The sequence below is a fragment of the Littorina saxatilis genome, linkage group LG11 (assembly GCF_037325665.1).
Source record: "Littorina saxatilis isolate snail1 linkage group LG11, US_GU_Lsax_2.0, whole genome shotgun sequence".
Classification (NCBI taxonomy): domain Eukaryota; kingdom Metazoa; phylum Mollusca; class Gastropoda; order Littorinimorpha; family Littorinidae; genus Littorina; species Littorina saxatilis.
Window position 1 is genome coordinate 13,153,680 of NC_090255.1, and position 16,012 is coordinate 13,169,691.

Below are 16,012 nucleotides of genomic sequence, written 5' to 3' on the forward strand. Positions count from 1 at the left end.
GACTGAGCTTGACTAAATGTTGTATTTTTGCCTTACGCGACTTGTTTTTTTTTTTTTTTGCAACGAAGGTCTCATTGTTAAACCACAAAGTGTACAGACACTGTCAACAGACATTCTTGAACGTTGGACTGTAGAGCCTGAAGCGCTACGTCTCTGTCAGCCGCGGGCCTGTCTGTGGATGTTCCAGCGTCTATGCACACAGGAAAGTATCGTCCGCCAGCTGACTTGCACGGGAGGTTCTATTGTTTAGCGACAAAAGAAATCAATCGCTGTGACTTGACACTTTCATTGTACATTCTCTGAGAGAAGACGCTGTGACTTGACACTTTCATTGTACATTCTCTGACAGAAGACGCTGTGACTTGACACTTTCATTGTACATTCTCTGACAGAAGACGCTGTGACTTGACACTTTCATTGTACATTCTCTGAGAGAAGACGCTGTCGAGCGGGTGGCTGTGGTTGTTCACACGCGCACACGCACACACACACACACACACACACGGCACACACACGGCACACACTCACACACACACACTCTCACACACACACACACACACACACACATACACACACACTCACACACACACACACTCACACACACACACACACTCACACACACACACACACACACACACACACACACACACACACACACACTCACACACACACACACTCACACACAACCAACAAGTCACAAGTCACAATCCTGTCAAAAGAAACTCGACCAATGTCTCTTTAAATGCTTACTGAATAGCCGCAAAACGCATGTAATACTCTTCCGATCGGGCTCCTGTGGTTTTGCACGGTAGGTTCTATTGTTTACCGACAAAACAACCCAGTCGCTGTCACTTTACACCTTCATTGTACATTCTCTGAGAGAAGACGTACGCTGTCAAGCGGGTGCCTGTGATTGTTCTCACACATAGTAAGTAACGACCAACGACTATGACTAATGTCTCATTGTTTAGTCACAAGGCGTTAAGATCCTCTCAAAAGGAAATCGATCAATGTCTCTTGAAGTGCTGACTGTATACCCCAATGCGCATTTCTTCGGAACAGGCTTCTGTAGTTTCGGCGCCTGTGTAAACAACCAAGAACACCAACGCATGTATTACTCTGTCCATCGGTTGCCTGTGGATGTTTCAGCACCTGTGCACACAATAAAGAACAGCAACGCATTTATTACTCTGTCCATCGGTTGCCTGTGGATGTTTCGACGTCTATGCACAAAACCAAGAACAGCAAGTCATTTATTACTCTGTCCATCGGTTGCCTGTGGATGTTTCGACGTCTATGCACAAAACCAAGAACAGCAACGCATTTATTACTCTGTCCATCGGTTGCCTGTGGATGTTTCGACGTCTATGCACAAAACCAAGAACAGCAACGCATTTATTACTCTGTCCATCGGTTGTCTGTGGATGTTTCGACGTCTATGCACAAAACCAAGAACAGCAAGTCATTTATTACTCTGTCCATCGGTTGCCTGTGGATGTTTCGACGTCTGTGCACAAAACCAAGAACAGCAAGTCATTTATTACTCTGTCCATCGGTTGCCTGTGGATGTTTCAACGTCTGTGCACAAAACCAAGAACAGCAAGTCATTTATTACTCTGTCCATCGGTTGCCTGTGGATGTTTCGACGTCTATGCACAAAACCAAGAACAGCAAGTCATTTATTACTCTGTCCATCGGTTGCCTGTGGATGTTTCGACGTCTATGCACAAAACCAAGAACAGCAACGCATTTATTACTCTGTCCATCGGTTGTCTGTGGATGTTTCGACGTCTATGCACAAAACCAAGAACAGCAACGCATTTATTACTCTGTCCATCGGTTGCCTGTGGATGTTTCGACGTCTATGCACAAAACCAAGAACAGCAACGCATTTATTACTCTGTCCATCGGTTGCCTGTGGATGTTTCGACGTCTATGCACAAAACCAAGAACAGCAACGCATTTATTACTCTGTCCATCGGTTGCCTGTGGATGTTTTGGCGCCTATGCACACAGAAAAGTATCGACCAAGAACTACAACGAAGGTATTTTTGTTTAACAAGTTGCTCTGCTGTTGTCAACAGAAATGTCTTGAAATTGTTACTGCACACCGGGGTGTACATGACTGCGTTTTTGATTGTCGGGTTCCTGTGGATGTTTCGGCGCGCACAGGAAGTATCGACCAACAACTTCAACGAAGGTCTCATTGTTTACCCACAAGACGGTGTAACAATCATGTCAAAACAGGTGTCTTCAACATTTCCCTGTACACCCCCGAAGGGCTATTATTTTAGTCTCTGTCAATCGGGATCGTGTGGATGTTTTGGCGCCTAGGCACACAGGAAAGGACTGCAAGGGAGTTCTCATTGTTTAATAGAAACGTCTTGATCGTGTCATTGTACACCTCAAAGCGAAAAGAAATGTGTCCATCGCTGTCGTTGCTGTTGTTGATGTTGTTTTAATTTGTTTAATTATTATGCATTTACAATATCGTCCGCCACATTACTCGTTTGTTTCTGAGAGCGCATTTATACATCAGTGTATCTTGTTGTGCTCCTTTATATTACATTCACTCCATGGCTTTGTGTTTATGTAACTGGATAAACACTGTTTATACCATCTGTCAATCGGGTGCCTGTGGTTTCGGTGCATAATTAGACACACAAGAAAGTATCGACCAGCGACTGCAAGGGAGGTCTCATTGTTCACCCACAAGGCGGAAAGCCTCATGAACAATGCATGCTGGGAGTGTGGGTGTGACAGCCCCCCTTTATCAATGGCCGCCACCATTGCCTTTAATCACTTCTGGTGATAATTGTGTTTATTCACTCACTTTGATAGCTATTCTTGCTGCTGCTGCTGCTCCGAACGGGGTTTGAAGAAAGAGGAGTTAGTCTGCAATTAAGCAGGTGATTTACGGCACCTCAGAATACAGAATATCTCATTACCCAAGGGTTGGGAAATCATCCTAGATCATGTTGTGCATAGATTTTGTATTATGACTCCCTGAGACACCGGCCACCCACATCTGACGAGCAACATAAATACAATCGTACCTGCCCTGGCGACTACCTATTGATAACGAATACCTGCCAAAAACAACCGCCCAAAAAAGGTTCCCAGAGATTTTTTTGGTCTCTTCTTTCTTATTTTATATAATTCCATTTTCCATAGCGACCACCTGCCTATAACGACCACTTTTGGTCAGCCCCTTGGGTGGTCTTTTCAGACAGGTATGACTGTACCTCCCGTCCCCGTGCAAACGATCCTGCACGGCGACACAGATCTGTTCGGAATTATACCTTTCCTGTTTTCATATCCCCCTCCACCCCCAACAGAGACAACCATGTAAAGTGACAAAGGAAGCAACATTGAATCGGTCCCCAAATAGCAAAATAGGTTCATTTTAAGTGACAAAGGAAGCAACATTGAATCGGTCCCCAAATAGCAAAATAGGTTCATTTTAAGTGACAAAGGAAGCAACATTGAATCGGTCCCCAAATAGCAAAATAGGTTCATTTTAAGTGACAAAGGAAGCAACATTGAATCGGTCCCCAAATAGCAAAATAGGTTCATTTTAAGTGACAAAGGAAGCAACATTGAATCGGTCCCCAAATAGCAAAATAGGTTCATTTTAAGTGACAAAGGAAGCAACATTGAATCGGTCCCCAAATAGCAAAATAGGTTCATTTTAAGTGACAAAGGAAGCAACATTGAATCGGTCCCCAAATAGCAAAATAGGTTCATTTTAAGTGACAAAGGAAGCAACATTGAATCGGTCCCCAAATAGCAAAATAGGTTCATTTTAAGTGACAAAGGAAGCAACATTGAATCGGTCCCCAAATAGCAAAATAGGTTCATTTTAAGTGACAAAGGAAGCAACATTGAATCGGTCCCCAAATAGCAAAATAGGTTCATTTTAAGTGACAAAGGAAGCAACATTGAATCGGTCCCCAAATAGCAAAATAGGTTCATTGTAAGGGACAAAGGAAGCAACATTGAATCGGTCCCCAAATAGCAAAATAGGTTCATTTTAAGTGACAAAGGAAGCAACATTGAATCGGTCCCCAAATAGCAAAATAGGTTCATTTTAAGTGACAAAGGAAGCAACATTGAATCGGTCCCCAAATAGCAAAATAGGTTCATTTTAAGTGACAAAGGAAGCAACATTGAATCGGTCCCCAAATAGCAAAATAGGTTCATTTTAAGTGACAAAGGAAGCAACATTGAATCGGTCCCCAAATAGCAAAATAGGTTCATTTTAAGTGACAAAGGAAGCAACATTGAATCGGTCCCCAAATAGCAAAATAGGTTCATTGTAAGGGACAAAGGAAGCAACATTGAATCGGTCCCCAAATAGCAAAATAGGTTCATTTTAAGTGACAAAGGAAGCAACATTGAATCGGTCCCCAAATAGCAAAATAGGTTCATTTTAAGTGACAAAGGAAGCAACATTGAATCGGTCCCCAAATAGCAAAATAGGTTCATTGTAAGGGACAAAGGAAGCAACATTGAATCGGTCCCCAAATAGCAAAATAGGTTCATTTTAAGTGACAAAGGAAGCAACATTGAATCGGTCCCCAAATAGCAAAATAGGTTCATTTTAAGTGACAAAGGAAGCAACATTGAATCGGTCCCCAAATAGCAAAATAGGTTCATTTTAAGTGACAAAGGAAGCAACATTGAATCGGTCCCCAAATAGCAAAATAGGTTCATTTTAAGTGACAAAGGAAGCAACATTGAATCGGTCCCCAAATAGCAAAATAGGTTCATTTTAAGTGACAAAGGAAGCAACATTGAATCGGTCCCCAAATAGCAAAATAGGTTCATTTTAAGTGACAAAGGAAGCAACATTGAATCGGTCCCCAAATAGCAAAATAGGTTCATTTTAAGTGACAAAGGAAGCAACATTGAATCGGTCCCCAAATAGCAAAATAGGTTCATTTTAAGTGACAAAGGAAGCAACATTGAATCGGTCCCCAAATAGCAAAATAGGTTCATTTTAAGTGACAAAGGAAGCAACATTGAATCGGTCCCCAAATAGCAAAATAGGTTCATTGTAAGGGACAAAGGAAGCAACATTGAATCGGTCCCCAAATAGCAAAATAGGTTCATTTTAAGTGACAAAGGAAGCAACATTGAATCGGTCCCCAAATAGCAAAATAGGTTCATTTTAAGTGACAAAGGAAGCAACATTGAATCGGTCCCCAAATAGCAAAATAGGTTCATTTTAAGTGACAAAGGAAGCAACATTGAATCGGTCCCCAAATAGCAAAATAGGTTCATTTTAAGTGACAAAGGAAGCAACATTGAATCGGTCCCCAAATAGCAAAATAGGTTCATTTTAAGTGACAAAGGAAGCAACATTGAATCGGTCCCCAAATAGCAAAATAGGTTCATTTTAAGGGACAAAGGAAGCAACATTGAATCGGTCCCCAAATAGCAAAATAGGTTCATTTTAAGTGACAAAGGAAGCAACATTGAATCGGTCCCCAAATAGCAAAATAGGTTCATTTTAAGTGACAAAGGAAGCAACATTGAATCGGTCCCCAAATAGCAAAATAGGTTCATTTTAAGTGACAAAGGAAGCAACATTGAATCGGTCCCCAAATAGCAAAATAGGTTCATTTTAAGTGACAAAGGAAGCAACATTGAATCGGTCCCCAAATAGCAAAATAGGTTCATTGTAAGGGACAAAGGAAGCAACATTGAATCGGTCCCCAAATAGCAAAATAGGTTCATTTTAAGTGACAAAGGAAGCAACATTGAATCGGTCCCCAAATAGCAAAATAGGTTCATTTTAAGTGACAAAGGAAGCAACATTGAATCGGTCCCCAAATAGCAAAATAGGTTCATTTTAAGTGACAAAGGAAGCAACATTGAATCGGTCCCCAAATAGCAAAATAGGTTCATTTTAAGTGACAAAGGAAGCAACATTGAATCGGTCCCCAAATAGCAAAATAGGATCATTTTAAGGGACAAAGGAAGCAACATTGAATCGGTCCCCAAATAGCAAAATAGGTTCATTTTAAGGGACAAAGGAAGCAACATTGAATCGGTCCCCAAATAGCAAAATAGGTTCATTTTAAGGGACAAAGGAAGCAACATTGAATCGGTCCCCAAATAGCAAAATAGGTTCATTTTATGGGACATGAAAAACCAACAATCAACCTCTACCCTCCCACACTCACACCCCCCCCCCCCCCCCCCTCCGCCCCACCTCCCTTCCACCCCCACTTTCCAACAAATCCTATATAGAAAGCTATTTCTCTGTCTATTATCTCTTATCTTTTTTTTTTTTTTTTTTTTTTTTTACACGACGTTTTCTTGGCATCCAAGATTATATAACTCGCTCTGCATCTGCGCTGATTAATTAGGACATCGGCAAAAGATAAAACGTTTCCACCCTCCTCAGTGCAAGCTTCTGGGGTCAATCGTCGGTGTTTGCAACTTGCACTGTGCGATTTTATGTCCCTCGGTTCGTGTCTGTGTGTACCTTACAACGGCGTTGTGAATAGTCAGGCTCGCCCTTTTCTTAGATGATAATAATAATGAGCATTTATATAGCGCAACATCATAACTTTACAATTATGCTCTTTGCGCCTGACACATTTAAAATTAAAACACAGTTATACAAGCATTTACATCTACATTCATAGTCAACAACGCTTAATTAAAAGCATACACCATCAAACATACATTACACAAAATTCTTCCACTAACTAAGTAATAAAAACATGAATAAAATAGGTAGTGAAAACAAGGGAATACCCTTAATCAAACAGAACATGTTATCAACAATTCTGAAAACAGCCCTTGATGTTTATATACATTATCACATTGGGTTATTATCACATATTAGATGAATAGGTTTTCCCTGTACACCCAAAAAAGAACAGAAAAGAAAATTACATAATTCATCTCTCTCTCTCTCTCTCTCTCTCTCTCTCTCTCTCTCTCTCTCTCTCTCTCTCTCTCTCTCTCTCTCTCTCTCTCTCTCTCTCTCTCTCTCTCTCTCTCTCTTGTATGTAACGCCGCATTTTACTTATTTTCAAGACAGATTTATCCTTGCCGTCCATTCCCTACCAACTCAACCAGCTGAGCTTAGTAGACTAAGGGGAGTCACTCCTACAGGCCAGCTACATGGCCGCTTGAAGTCACCTCCCCTGACGGACGGCTACTCTCACGCGATTATGTTAGATTTGGAGGATTGCCTCCCTTGACCCCTTTGTTCGTTGACTTAGCTAATTGAAGATAGAACCAAGTGGGAACAGTGAACCCACGACTCACGAACTGTCAAACCACATGGGAACAGTACTTTCTTTCTTTATTTATATGGTGTTTAACGTCGTTTTCAACCATTCAAGGTTATATCGCGACGGAGGGAACAGTAAGCAACGATCATTTTGACTGATTTAACCCCATAATAAAAGAATAAATATTCCTTCGGAAATTGTTGCTTCATTTTGGGGTCGTAGGCCATTGTGGGTAGGGTGTTGGGTGTGTGTGCATGGGGGATGCCGGGGGGGGGGGGGGAGAATATTAAAGCAGAAAAGGTTAGAAGTATAGTGAGCACTTGCTCGGTTACTTGAGAATTAATGACGTACATCAAGAGAAACCTATTTATTGCGTGAAATGCAGAAAGTTATGAGCATTAAATCACTTAAATTTGGGTCCACCTTAGGCGGAAAACACAGCTCTTCATTAACATGTTGATGGTCTTTGGTGGGGTCCTTAGATTTGACAGTTTGTGATGATGAAGAAACTTTGAAATTTTACATGCGCATGACGGGTAACCTCGTGGTCGTCCTGCGATTCGGTAACTTTTGTCATTTTCATTTGCATTACTCAACCACTTCATTGCTGGAGAATTCAGGTAGCTTCATCCCAGTGCAAAGCTAGCAGCAACAGAGTAGTGCTACCCAGCTGTGTTTGTTATGGTGTAGTCAGCCACCTGCACTTCCAGCAGAATGACCGAGATCTTTTAGGGCCTACATGTCACTGTGGTGACACGCCGGGGTTTCAGTGAGGCATGGATACCGTCTCTGAGTCTGCGCATAAAGTTGGCCCGTGACTTTGTAAATTGACGATGGTCCAGCAGATTTGTGTCATGTCTGAACGTCGTCAGAGGGTTTAAGCGTGTGGAGTTTCACGAGTCTTACGTCATAAACATTCGGAACACAATGTCAATGTCAATGACACATTTCACAGCAAGTACAACATTTAAACAAAACAAAAATGTGTATGTTTAATTTCTATTCCCACAAAATGGAACGTAGGCAGTACAAAATATACGTAACAAACTTATCTGTGTCAAGCAACTGAGAGAGAAAAATAGTACACGGAGTTTTATATCTGCTAAATATAATGCCACAGAACACAGCACAAGGAGTGCGACCTGTAGTGTGTTGTGTCTTTCTTTCTTTCTTTCTTTCTTTATTTGGTGTTTAACGTCGTTTTCAACCGTTCAAGGTTATATCGCGACGGGTGTGTTGTGTCTCAACGTCAGCAGCTGACGAAAGCCGAGTTAGTTGAATGTTTGCCGATTGATACCTTCCTTCATGGGCTGACACTCCCACGTTCACTCATCTTCTTGCACAAGTGGATCTTTTTTGTACGTGTATGACCGTTTTTACTACGCCATTCAGGCAGCCATACGGCGATTTCGGGGGAAGCATCGATGCTGGGGACCGGCACGGTTGGCCTAGTGGTAAGGCGTCCGCCCCGTGATCGGGAGGTCGTGGGTTCGAACCCCGAACCCCGGCCGGGTCATACCTAAGACTTTAAAATTGGCAATCTAGTGGCTGCTCCGCCTGGCGTCTGGCATTATGGTGTTAGTGCTAGGACTGGTTGGTCCGGTGTCAGAATAATGTGACTGGGTGAGACATGAAGCCTGTGCTGCGACTTCTGTCTTGTGTGTGGCGCACGTTAAATGTCAAAGCAGCACCGCCCTGATATGGCTCTTCGTGGTCGGCTGGGCGTTAAGCAAACAAACAAACAAAAAAATCGATGCTGGGTATTTTCGTGTTTCTGACATGGGTTACAGGATCTTTTCCGTGCGCACTTGGTCTGGGCTTGCGTGTACACACGAAGGGGGATAAGGCACTAGCAGGTCTGCACAAAAGTTGACCTGAGAGATCGGAAAAATCTCCACCCTTAACTCACCAGGCGGCCGCGGCCGGGATTTGAACTCAAGATCTTCCGATTAGGAGGCCGATGTCTTATCCACTACGCCACTGGGCCTGTCTGATACCTTTCTCATTTGAGGCACTTGCCTTTAACTCTGCCTGTCTGTCTGTCTGTCTCTGTCGGCCTGTCTGTCTCTCTGTCTGTCTCTGTCGGCAATTCGTCCCATCTGAAAGACCGAGGGCTCTCCCTCCCCCCCCCCCCCCCTCTTTTTTTCCTTCCATAGTACGGGCACTCATCCCTATGCAAACGCTAGATAGTTTCTTGTGTTTTTCGTCTGTTTTGCTGTGAGTGCCCGAAAGATGAAGGAGAAATAGTGGAAGGAAAGAGGCAAATAGTGGAAGGAAAGAGGCAAAGAGTGGAAGGAAAGAGGCAAAGAGTGGAAGGAAAGAGGCAAAGAGTGGAAGGAAAGAGGCAAAGAGTGGAAGGAAAGAGGCAAAGAGTGGAGGGAAAGAGGCAAAGAGTGGAGGGAAAGAGGCAAAGAGTGGAAGGAAAGAGGCAAAGAGTGGAAGGAAAAGGCAAAGAGTGGAAGGAAAGAGGCAAAGAGTGGAAGGAAAAGGCAAAGAGGGAAGGAAAGAGGCAAAGAGTGGAAGGAAAAGGCAAAGAGTGGAGGGAAAGAGGCAAAGAGTGGAAGGAAAAGGCAAAGAGTGGAAGGAAAGAGGCAAAGAGTGGAAGGAAAGAGGCAAATAGTGGAAGGAAAGAGGCAAAGAGTGGAAGGAAAGAGGCAAATAGTGGAAGGAAAGAGGCAAAGAGTGGAAAGAAAGAGGCAAAGAGTGGAAGGAAAGAGGCAAAGAGTGGAAAGAAAGAGGCAAAGAGTGGAAGGAAAGAGGCAAAGAGTGGAGGGAAAGAGGCAAAGAGTGGAAAGAAAGAGGCAAAGAGTGGAGGGAAAGAGGCAAAGAGTGGAAGGAAAGAGGCAAAGAGTGGAGGGAAAGAGGCAAAGAGTGGAAGGAAAGAGGCAAAGAGTGGAAGGAAAGAGGCAAAGAGTGGAAGGAAAGAGGCAAAGAGTGGAAGGAAAGAGGCAAAGAGTGGAGGGAAAGAGGCAAAGAGTGGAGGGAAAGAGGCAAAGAGTGGAAGGAAAGAGGCAAAGAGTGGAGGGAAAGAGGCAAAGAGTGGAAGGAAAGAGGCAAAGAGTGGAAGGAAAGAGGCAAAGAGTGGAAGGAAAGAGGCAAAGAGTGGAAGGAAAGAGGCAAAGAGTGGAAGGAAAGAGGCAAAGAGTGGAGGGAAAGAGGCAAAGAGTGGAAGGAAAGAGGCAAAGAGTGGAAGGAAAGAGGCAAAGAGTGGAAGGAAAGAGGCAAAGAGTGGAGGGAAAGAGGCAAAGAGTGGAAGGAAAGAGGCAAAGAGTGGAAGGAAAGAGGCAAAGAGTGGAAGGAAAGAGGCAAAGAGTGGAAGGAAAGAGGCAAAGAGTGGAAGGAAAGAGGCAAAGAGTGGAAGGAAAGAGGCAAAGAGTGGAAGGAAAGAGGCAAAGAGTGGAAGGAAAGAGGCAAAGAGTGCAGGAAAGAGGCAAAGAGTGGAAGGAAAGAGGCAAAGAGTGGAAGGAAAGAGGCAAAGAGTGGAAGGGAAAGAGGCAAAGAGTGGAAGAAAAGAGGCAAAGAGTGGAAGGAAAGAGGCAAATAGTGGAAGGAAAGAGGCAAATAGTGGAAGGAAAGAGGCAAAGAGTGGAAGAAAAGAGGCAAATATAGTGGAAGGAAAGAGGCAAAGAGTGGAAGAAAAGAGGCAAAGAGTGGAAGGAAAGAGGCAAAGAGTGGAAGGAAAGAGGCAAAGAGTGGAAGGAAAGAGGCAAAGAGTGGAAGGAAAAGAGGCAAAGAGTGGAAGGAAAGAGGCAAATAGTGGAAGGAAAGAGGCAAAGAGTGGAAGAAAAGAGGCAAAGAGTGGAAAAGGGAAGTAAGAAAGGCCACTGAGGGTAGATGTCGAGGAAGGGGGCGGGTAGACGGTCGGAGGACACTGCCTTGTCACACCTATGTCGTTCGTCTGTTTATCTGTGAGTTCCTGGAATACGAAGGAAGAGAAAAGATGAAAATAAATAAAACACAAGAAGACGGACATGCGAGTGAGACTAACGGGGTTGAAGACAGCAGAAAAGGGAAACGAATGTGTGAAGGGGGGGAGGGAGAGGGGGCGACTTTCAGACCTCGCCTCGTACCATTCACACTTCCAGCAACAGTACAACACTCCCAGCACAAGGTATGGGACACGATGAATACTGACTATTAGGGTTTAACGTCCTCTTAGACCAACTGGTCTATATTGGGACAGGTATTGTTAATTAATACGTTGAAGATATGGTGCGATACTTTGATTCGAACAAGCCCGCTGTGGCTGTCTTCTTCGACACACCAGCATTGGGTTTGTCTCGTCAAAGTATCGAAATACGATCATGATAATTGGAGACGAGAGATGATGCATGCGTGTTTTCGTGTTTTCCAAGCCCTGAGACTTTCGCTGTGAACGTGGGATCTTTTTCGTGCGCATGTGTGCATGGGCACAAAGTTGACTCCAAGAAATAAATCTCTCGCCGAACGTGGGGATCGAACCCACGCTGATAGCGACCAACTGGCTACAAAACCAGCGCGCTACCAACTGAGCTACGTCCCCGCCCACGATGAATACCCGATAGAACGTGGAAGAGAAAGGAAAAAGACAAGGTAGACGCATGGAGAAGGGGAAATAAGAAAGGGCGGGACAGAAAGGGGGTGTCGAGCACGCTGGGGGTGGCGGGGCTGAACGGGGGAGGGGGGGTTGGGGGGAGGGGGGCGGAGGATATTGTCCTGTCTTTTGTCCCCTTGTCTGTTTTACTGTGAGTGCCCGAAAGAAGGAGGAAGACGGGAAGGAAACGGGCAAGGTGGAAGAGTGTTATATGAAGTCTTATATCGCGCGCGTATCTCCAGACTCGGACTCAAGGCGCAGGGATCTATTTATGCCGTGTGAGATGGAATTTTTTACACAATACATCACGCATTCACATCGACCAGCAGATCGCAGCCATTTCGGCGCATATCCTACTTTTCACGGCCTATTATTCCAAGTCACACGGGTATTTTGGTGGACATTTTTTTTATCTATGCCTATACAATGTTGCCAGGAAAGACCCTTTTGTCAATCGTGGGATCTTTAACGTGCACACCCCAATGTAGTGTACACGAAGGGACCTCGGTTTTTCGTCTCATCCGAAAGACTATAGCACTTGAACCCACCACCTAGGTTAGGAAAGGGGGGAGAAAATTGCTAAGGCCCTGACCCAGGGTCGAACTCGCAACCTCTCGCTTCCGAGCACAAGTGCGTTACCACTCGGCCACCCAGTCCTTAGAGTGGGGCAATCGGGAAGGAAACGGGCAAGATGGAAGAGTGGGGCAATCGGCCGGGAAGGAAGAAATAAAGGATGATGTGGAGGAAGAGAGGGATTGGGGGAGGAGGGAGGGGAGGGGAGGGGAGGGGAATGGGGGGGGGGGGGGGGAGAGGAGGTACGTAGGACACTGACCTGACCCCTGACGAAAGCGATGACGCAGCCGCTCTCGCCGCGCTGACGACGTGCCGCTACCGTCACGGCCGCCATGACACCTCTCCGGCCATCCCGGCGTCACGTGACTAATTATGACGATGACGTGGTGAGCCCGTCATTAGTTCCTCTCATCACACTCACAATCAGCAGACTGGCCAGCTGAGTGGTCAGCAGTCGCTAGGACTCGCCTCAGAGGTTGAGACGCTGAGATGATTTGAAATCCCAGCCTTACTATGACACTGCACAAGACTAACGAACCACACACCGTCTCCTAGCACTGTTCACTCTGAAGAGACGCCGATTGACACAGCTGGCCTCAAAACCCGGACCATCCACGTACGCACTGCCGAACTCGCTCACGCCTCTCCTTCAGTCTCCATGCTTCAGTGACCAGTGGGGATTGGAACCAGGTACTGCCTGGGAGCTGAGGGCAGAGGTATCCAAGACAAAGCGGGCGCCGGGGCTGGGCGAGCACACGACAGAACAGCGAGTGACAGTGGTGCTATAAGCCGAGCGGGTTGAACGTGCTGTAGTAGCTAGAGGTGCTGGTGGGGGTCCTAGCTCGGTGTTGTCATCTCCTGCTCGGTGCTCTCTCTGGCCGGCTGGCTGTTTCTACAACTGCTGCTGCTGCTGCCTGCGTCGGTCTGTCTTTACCAGAGATGTGTTATTCTGCTTAGTGTCGTCGATCTCTCTTGTCTGTCTGTCTCGCATTCTCTCGTTATTTTTCTCTCTCGCTTTCTTGTTCTTTATTTCTCTTAATCGATTTCGCTCTCTCTCTCTCTGTCTCTGTCTCTGTCTCTCTGTCTCTTTATTTTGTTTATTAGTCATGTTGTTTTACTTGTTTATCAATTATTAGACATTTGTATTAGAAGTAAGGACCGGTTGTAAGAAAAGGCGTAGCCGAAGTTAAACCTCTATCCTTGAAAAATAAAGTTCCATCATCATCATCATCTCTCTCTCTCTCTCTCTCTCTCTGGATTGTTAAATAAAGGGTTCAATTCAATTCAATTCTCTCTCTCTCTCTCACCCTCTCTCTCTCTCTCTCCATCTCATCCATTCTCTCCATGACTCTTGTTCTTTCTCCCCCCCCCCCCCCCTCCCACTCTTTCTTTCTTTCTCTTTATCCGGCTTCCCTTCTTTCCGTCTCTCTTTCTCACACTCTCTCTCTCTCTCTCTCTCCCGCCCTCCCTCCCCACCGGCCTGCCAGTTTCGCTGGCTGATCGAAACCGTTGCCGGGGCAACCACACGCATCGATCGGGGAGAAAGGCTGAGAGCAAGGAACCGTGTCTTGAGGAGCAACAGACACACACAGGCACGGAAGCACGTGCAAACTCGCAGACACAGGCACGCACGGACATGCGAGCATGCACGTACACAAATACATTGCCATTGGCGACATACGCGCGTATGCGAGTTGCGCAAGAAAGAGGAACAGGAGGAATTTAAACACAACAAACACACACACACACACACACACTACACGCACGCACACACATACACACACGCGCGCGCACACGCACGCGCACAAACACACACACACACGCACCCACGCACGCACACACGCACACACACACACACACACACACATATCTTTGGGAGATAGGGTTTGGGGTGGGGGGGGGGGATTCGGAGGGACCAAGAGCGAGGAGGGAGATTGATTATTCGATTGATTGTTTTAATGATTTATTGGTTGGTTGATTGATTAATATAGATGGATTGAATTATTAATTGCCTGACTGATTGATTGTGTCGACTTGTATTGATCTTTGATACACACTAATGGTGGAGCTTTTAGGCACAAACCAAGGTTTACTCTCTGTCCTGAATACATCCAAACACAAACACGAATATAGCAATTGCTTACTTCAGAGAGAAGATGGACAGAGAGAGATAGACAAACAGGCGGACAGTCACAGGCAGATAACACTAGACATTTGCATGATCGTTGATGACAGCCTTTTTCAACGTTAATGTGAAACACGCTCAGCATAGACTCGTAAATGAGTCAAGCACAAAATGTTAAACGGAGAAAGATTGGGCAAGATGGGAAAATGAGATAAAGCGATCCAAAGAAACAGAGGGAGTAAGAAAGAAAGAAAGAAAGCAAGCAAGAGAGAGAGAACTCGAACTCGAACTCGAACTCGAAAAATGTATTACCGATAGATGATAGCATTAGGTCCATATGGTCCTTTCTCAGCAACAGCTAGTCCCTACTACAATACACACATAAAACGAAGAACAAGTATGAAGAAAAAAATATGAATCAAAATAAAACACACACACACACACACACACATGCACACACACACACACACACACACACACAAACACACGCACACACACACACAAAATACGTCATCAACAAGCAATCTGAGGCTAAAGAGAGAGTGACAGAGAGAGAGAGAGAGAGAGAGAGAGAGAGAGAGAGAGAGAGAGGGGGGGGGAGAGAGAGTGACAGAGAGAGAGAGTGACAGAGCGAGAGAGAGAGAAAGAGAGAGAGAGAGAGAGAGAGAGAGAGAGAGAGAGAGAGTGAGAGAGAGAGAGATCATATCAAATCAAATTTTATTTTTCGAGGGTTGTGGCATAAGCAATACAACGAGCTTTTTTTCAACCAGCCCTTGCCCAGAGAGGGGACTAATCTAATCAGATATTTACACGGATATTAACGTAGAAAAAAAAGGGAAAAAAAGGGGAAAAGAGAGAGAGAGAGTGAGAGAGAGAGAGATCGAGAGAGAGAGAGAGACAGAGAGAGAGAGAGACAGAGAGAGAGAGAGAGATATCAAATCAAATCAAATCAAATCAAATTTTATTTTACGAGGGTTGTGGCATAAGCAATATAAACGAGCTTCCAACTTTTTGAGTTCCCATGGCTGGAACTGGTCTCTCCCTCTGAACTCAGCTGGTTTCAGACGTGCCAACTTTTAGTCTCTGACCTTTTCAAGCTGTTATTCCTAATTCAGGTATGGAAATGTTTTAATATTTAATGCAATTGTTTTATAAATGATGGGTGTGTTGGTTTGTAAAATGTATTTGAGGAAATGTTTAATATGGACCAAAGATGAGTCTGATTTGAACCAAATATAAAAATTAGATGAGGAACTACCATGTGGGATGGACAGGAACTGCAGGAAATGACTTGCAGAAGTTAGTTGAAGACAGGAAGGAATAAGCCTTTGATTGTGATGAGATCATGAACAAAGTTTACATTGAAAACTAGTTGCAAGAATAACATCTTACCTTGGGGTGTAACTTCATATTATAATCATAACATTTTGTCAAGTTTGTGTTTCCCGCTCTGTTGAGTATGACTCAGCCTCCTGGCATGCCAGA

The 16,012-nt window shown here is 44.6% G+C and overlaps 2 protein-coding genes across 9 annotated transcripts in view; one reads left to right on the forward strand and one right to left on the reverse strand.

Moving 5' to 3' along the window:
- The window catches only part of LOC138979471 (cylicin-2-like), a 29,091-nt gene extending 18,291 nt beyond the window's left edge, over positions 1-10,800 (forward strand). Inside the window, exons 3-4 of the mRNA XM_070352189.1 lie at positions 9,479-10,288; positions 10,534-10,800. Of these exons, the coding sequence (XP_070208290.1) occupies positions 9,479-10,288; positions 10,534-10,800 (1,077 nt within the window). The remainder of the gene's footprint in view (positions 1-9,478; positions 10,289-10,533) is intronic.
- Positions 1-13,211, reverse strand: part of LOC138979783 (potassium voltage-gated channel protein Shaw-like) — a 170,139-nt gene extending 156,928 nt beyond the window's left edge. For 3 of the 8 annotated variants that reach the window (XM_070352521.1, XM_070352524.1, XM_070352519.1), the window contains exon 1: positions 12,662-13,211. The gene's annotated coding sequence lies outside the window, so the exon portion shown is untranslated. The remainder of the gene's footprint in view (positions 1-12,661) is intronic. The other 5 variants (XM_070352526.1, XM_070352525.1, XM_070352523.1 and 2 more) reach the window with 4 other exon arrangements.
- Positions 13,212-16,012: the final 2,801 nt, after the last annotated feature.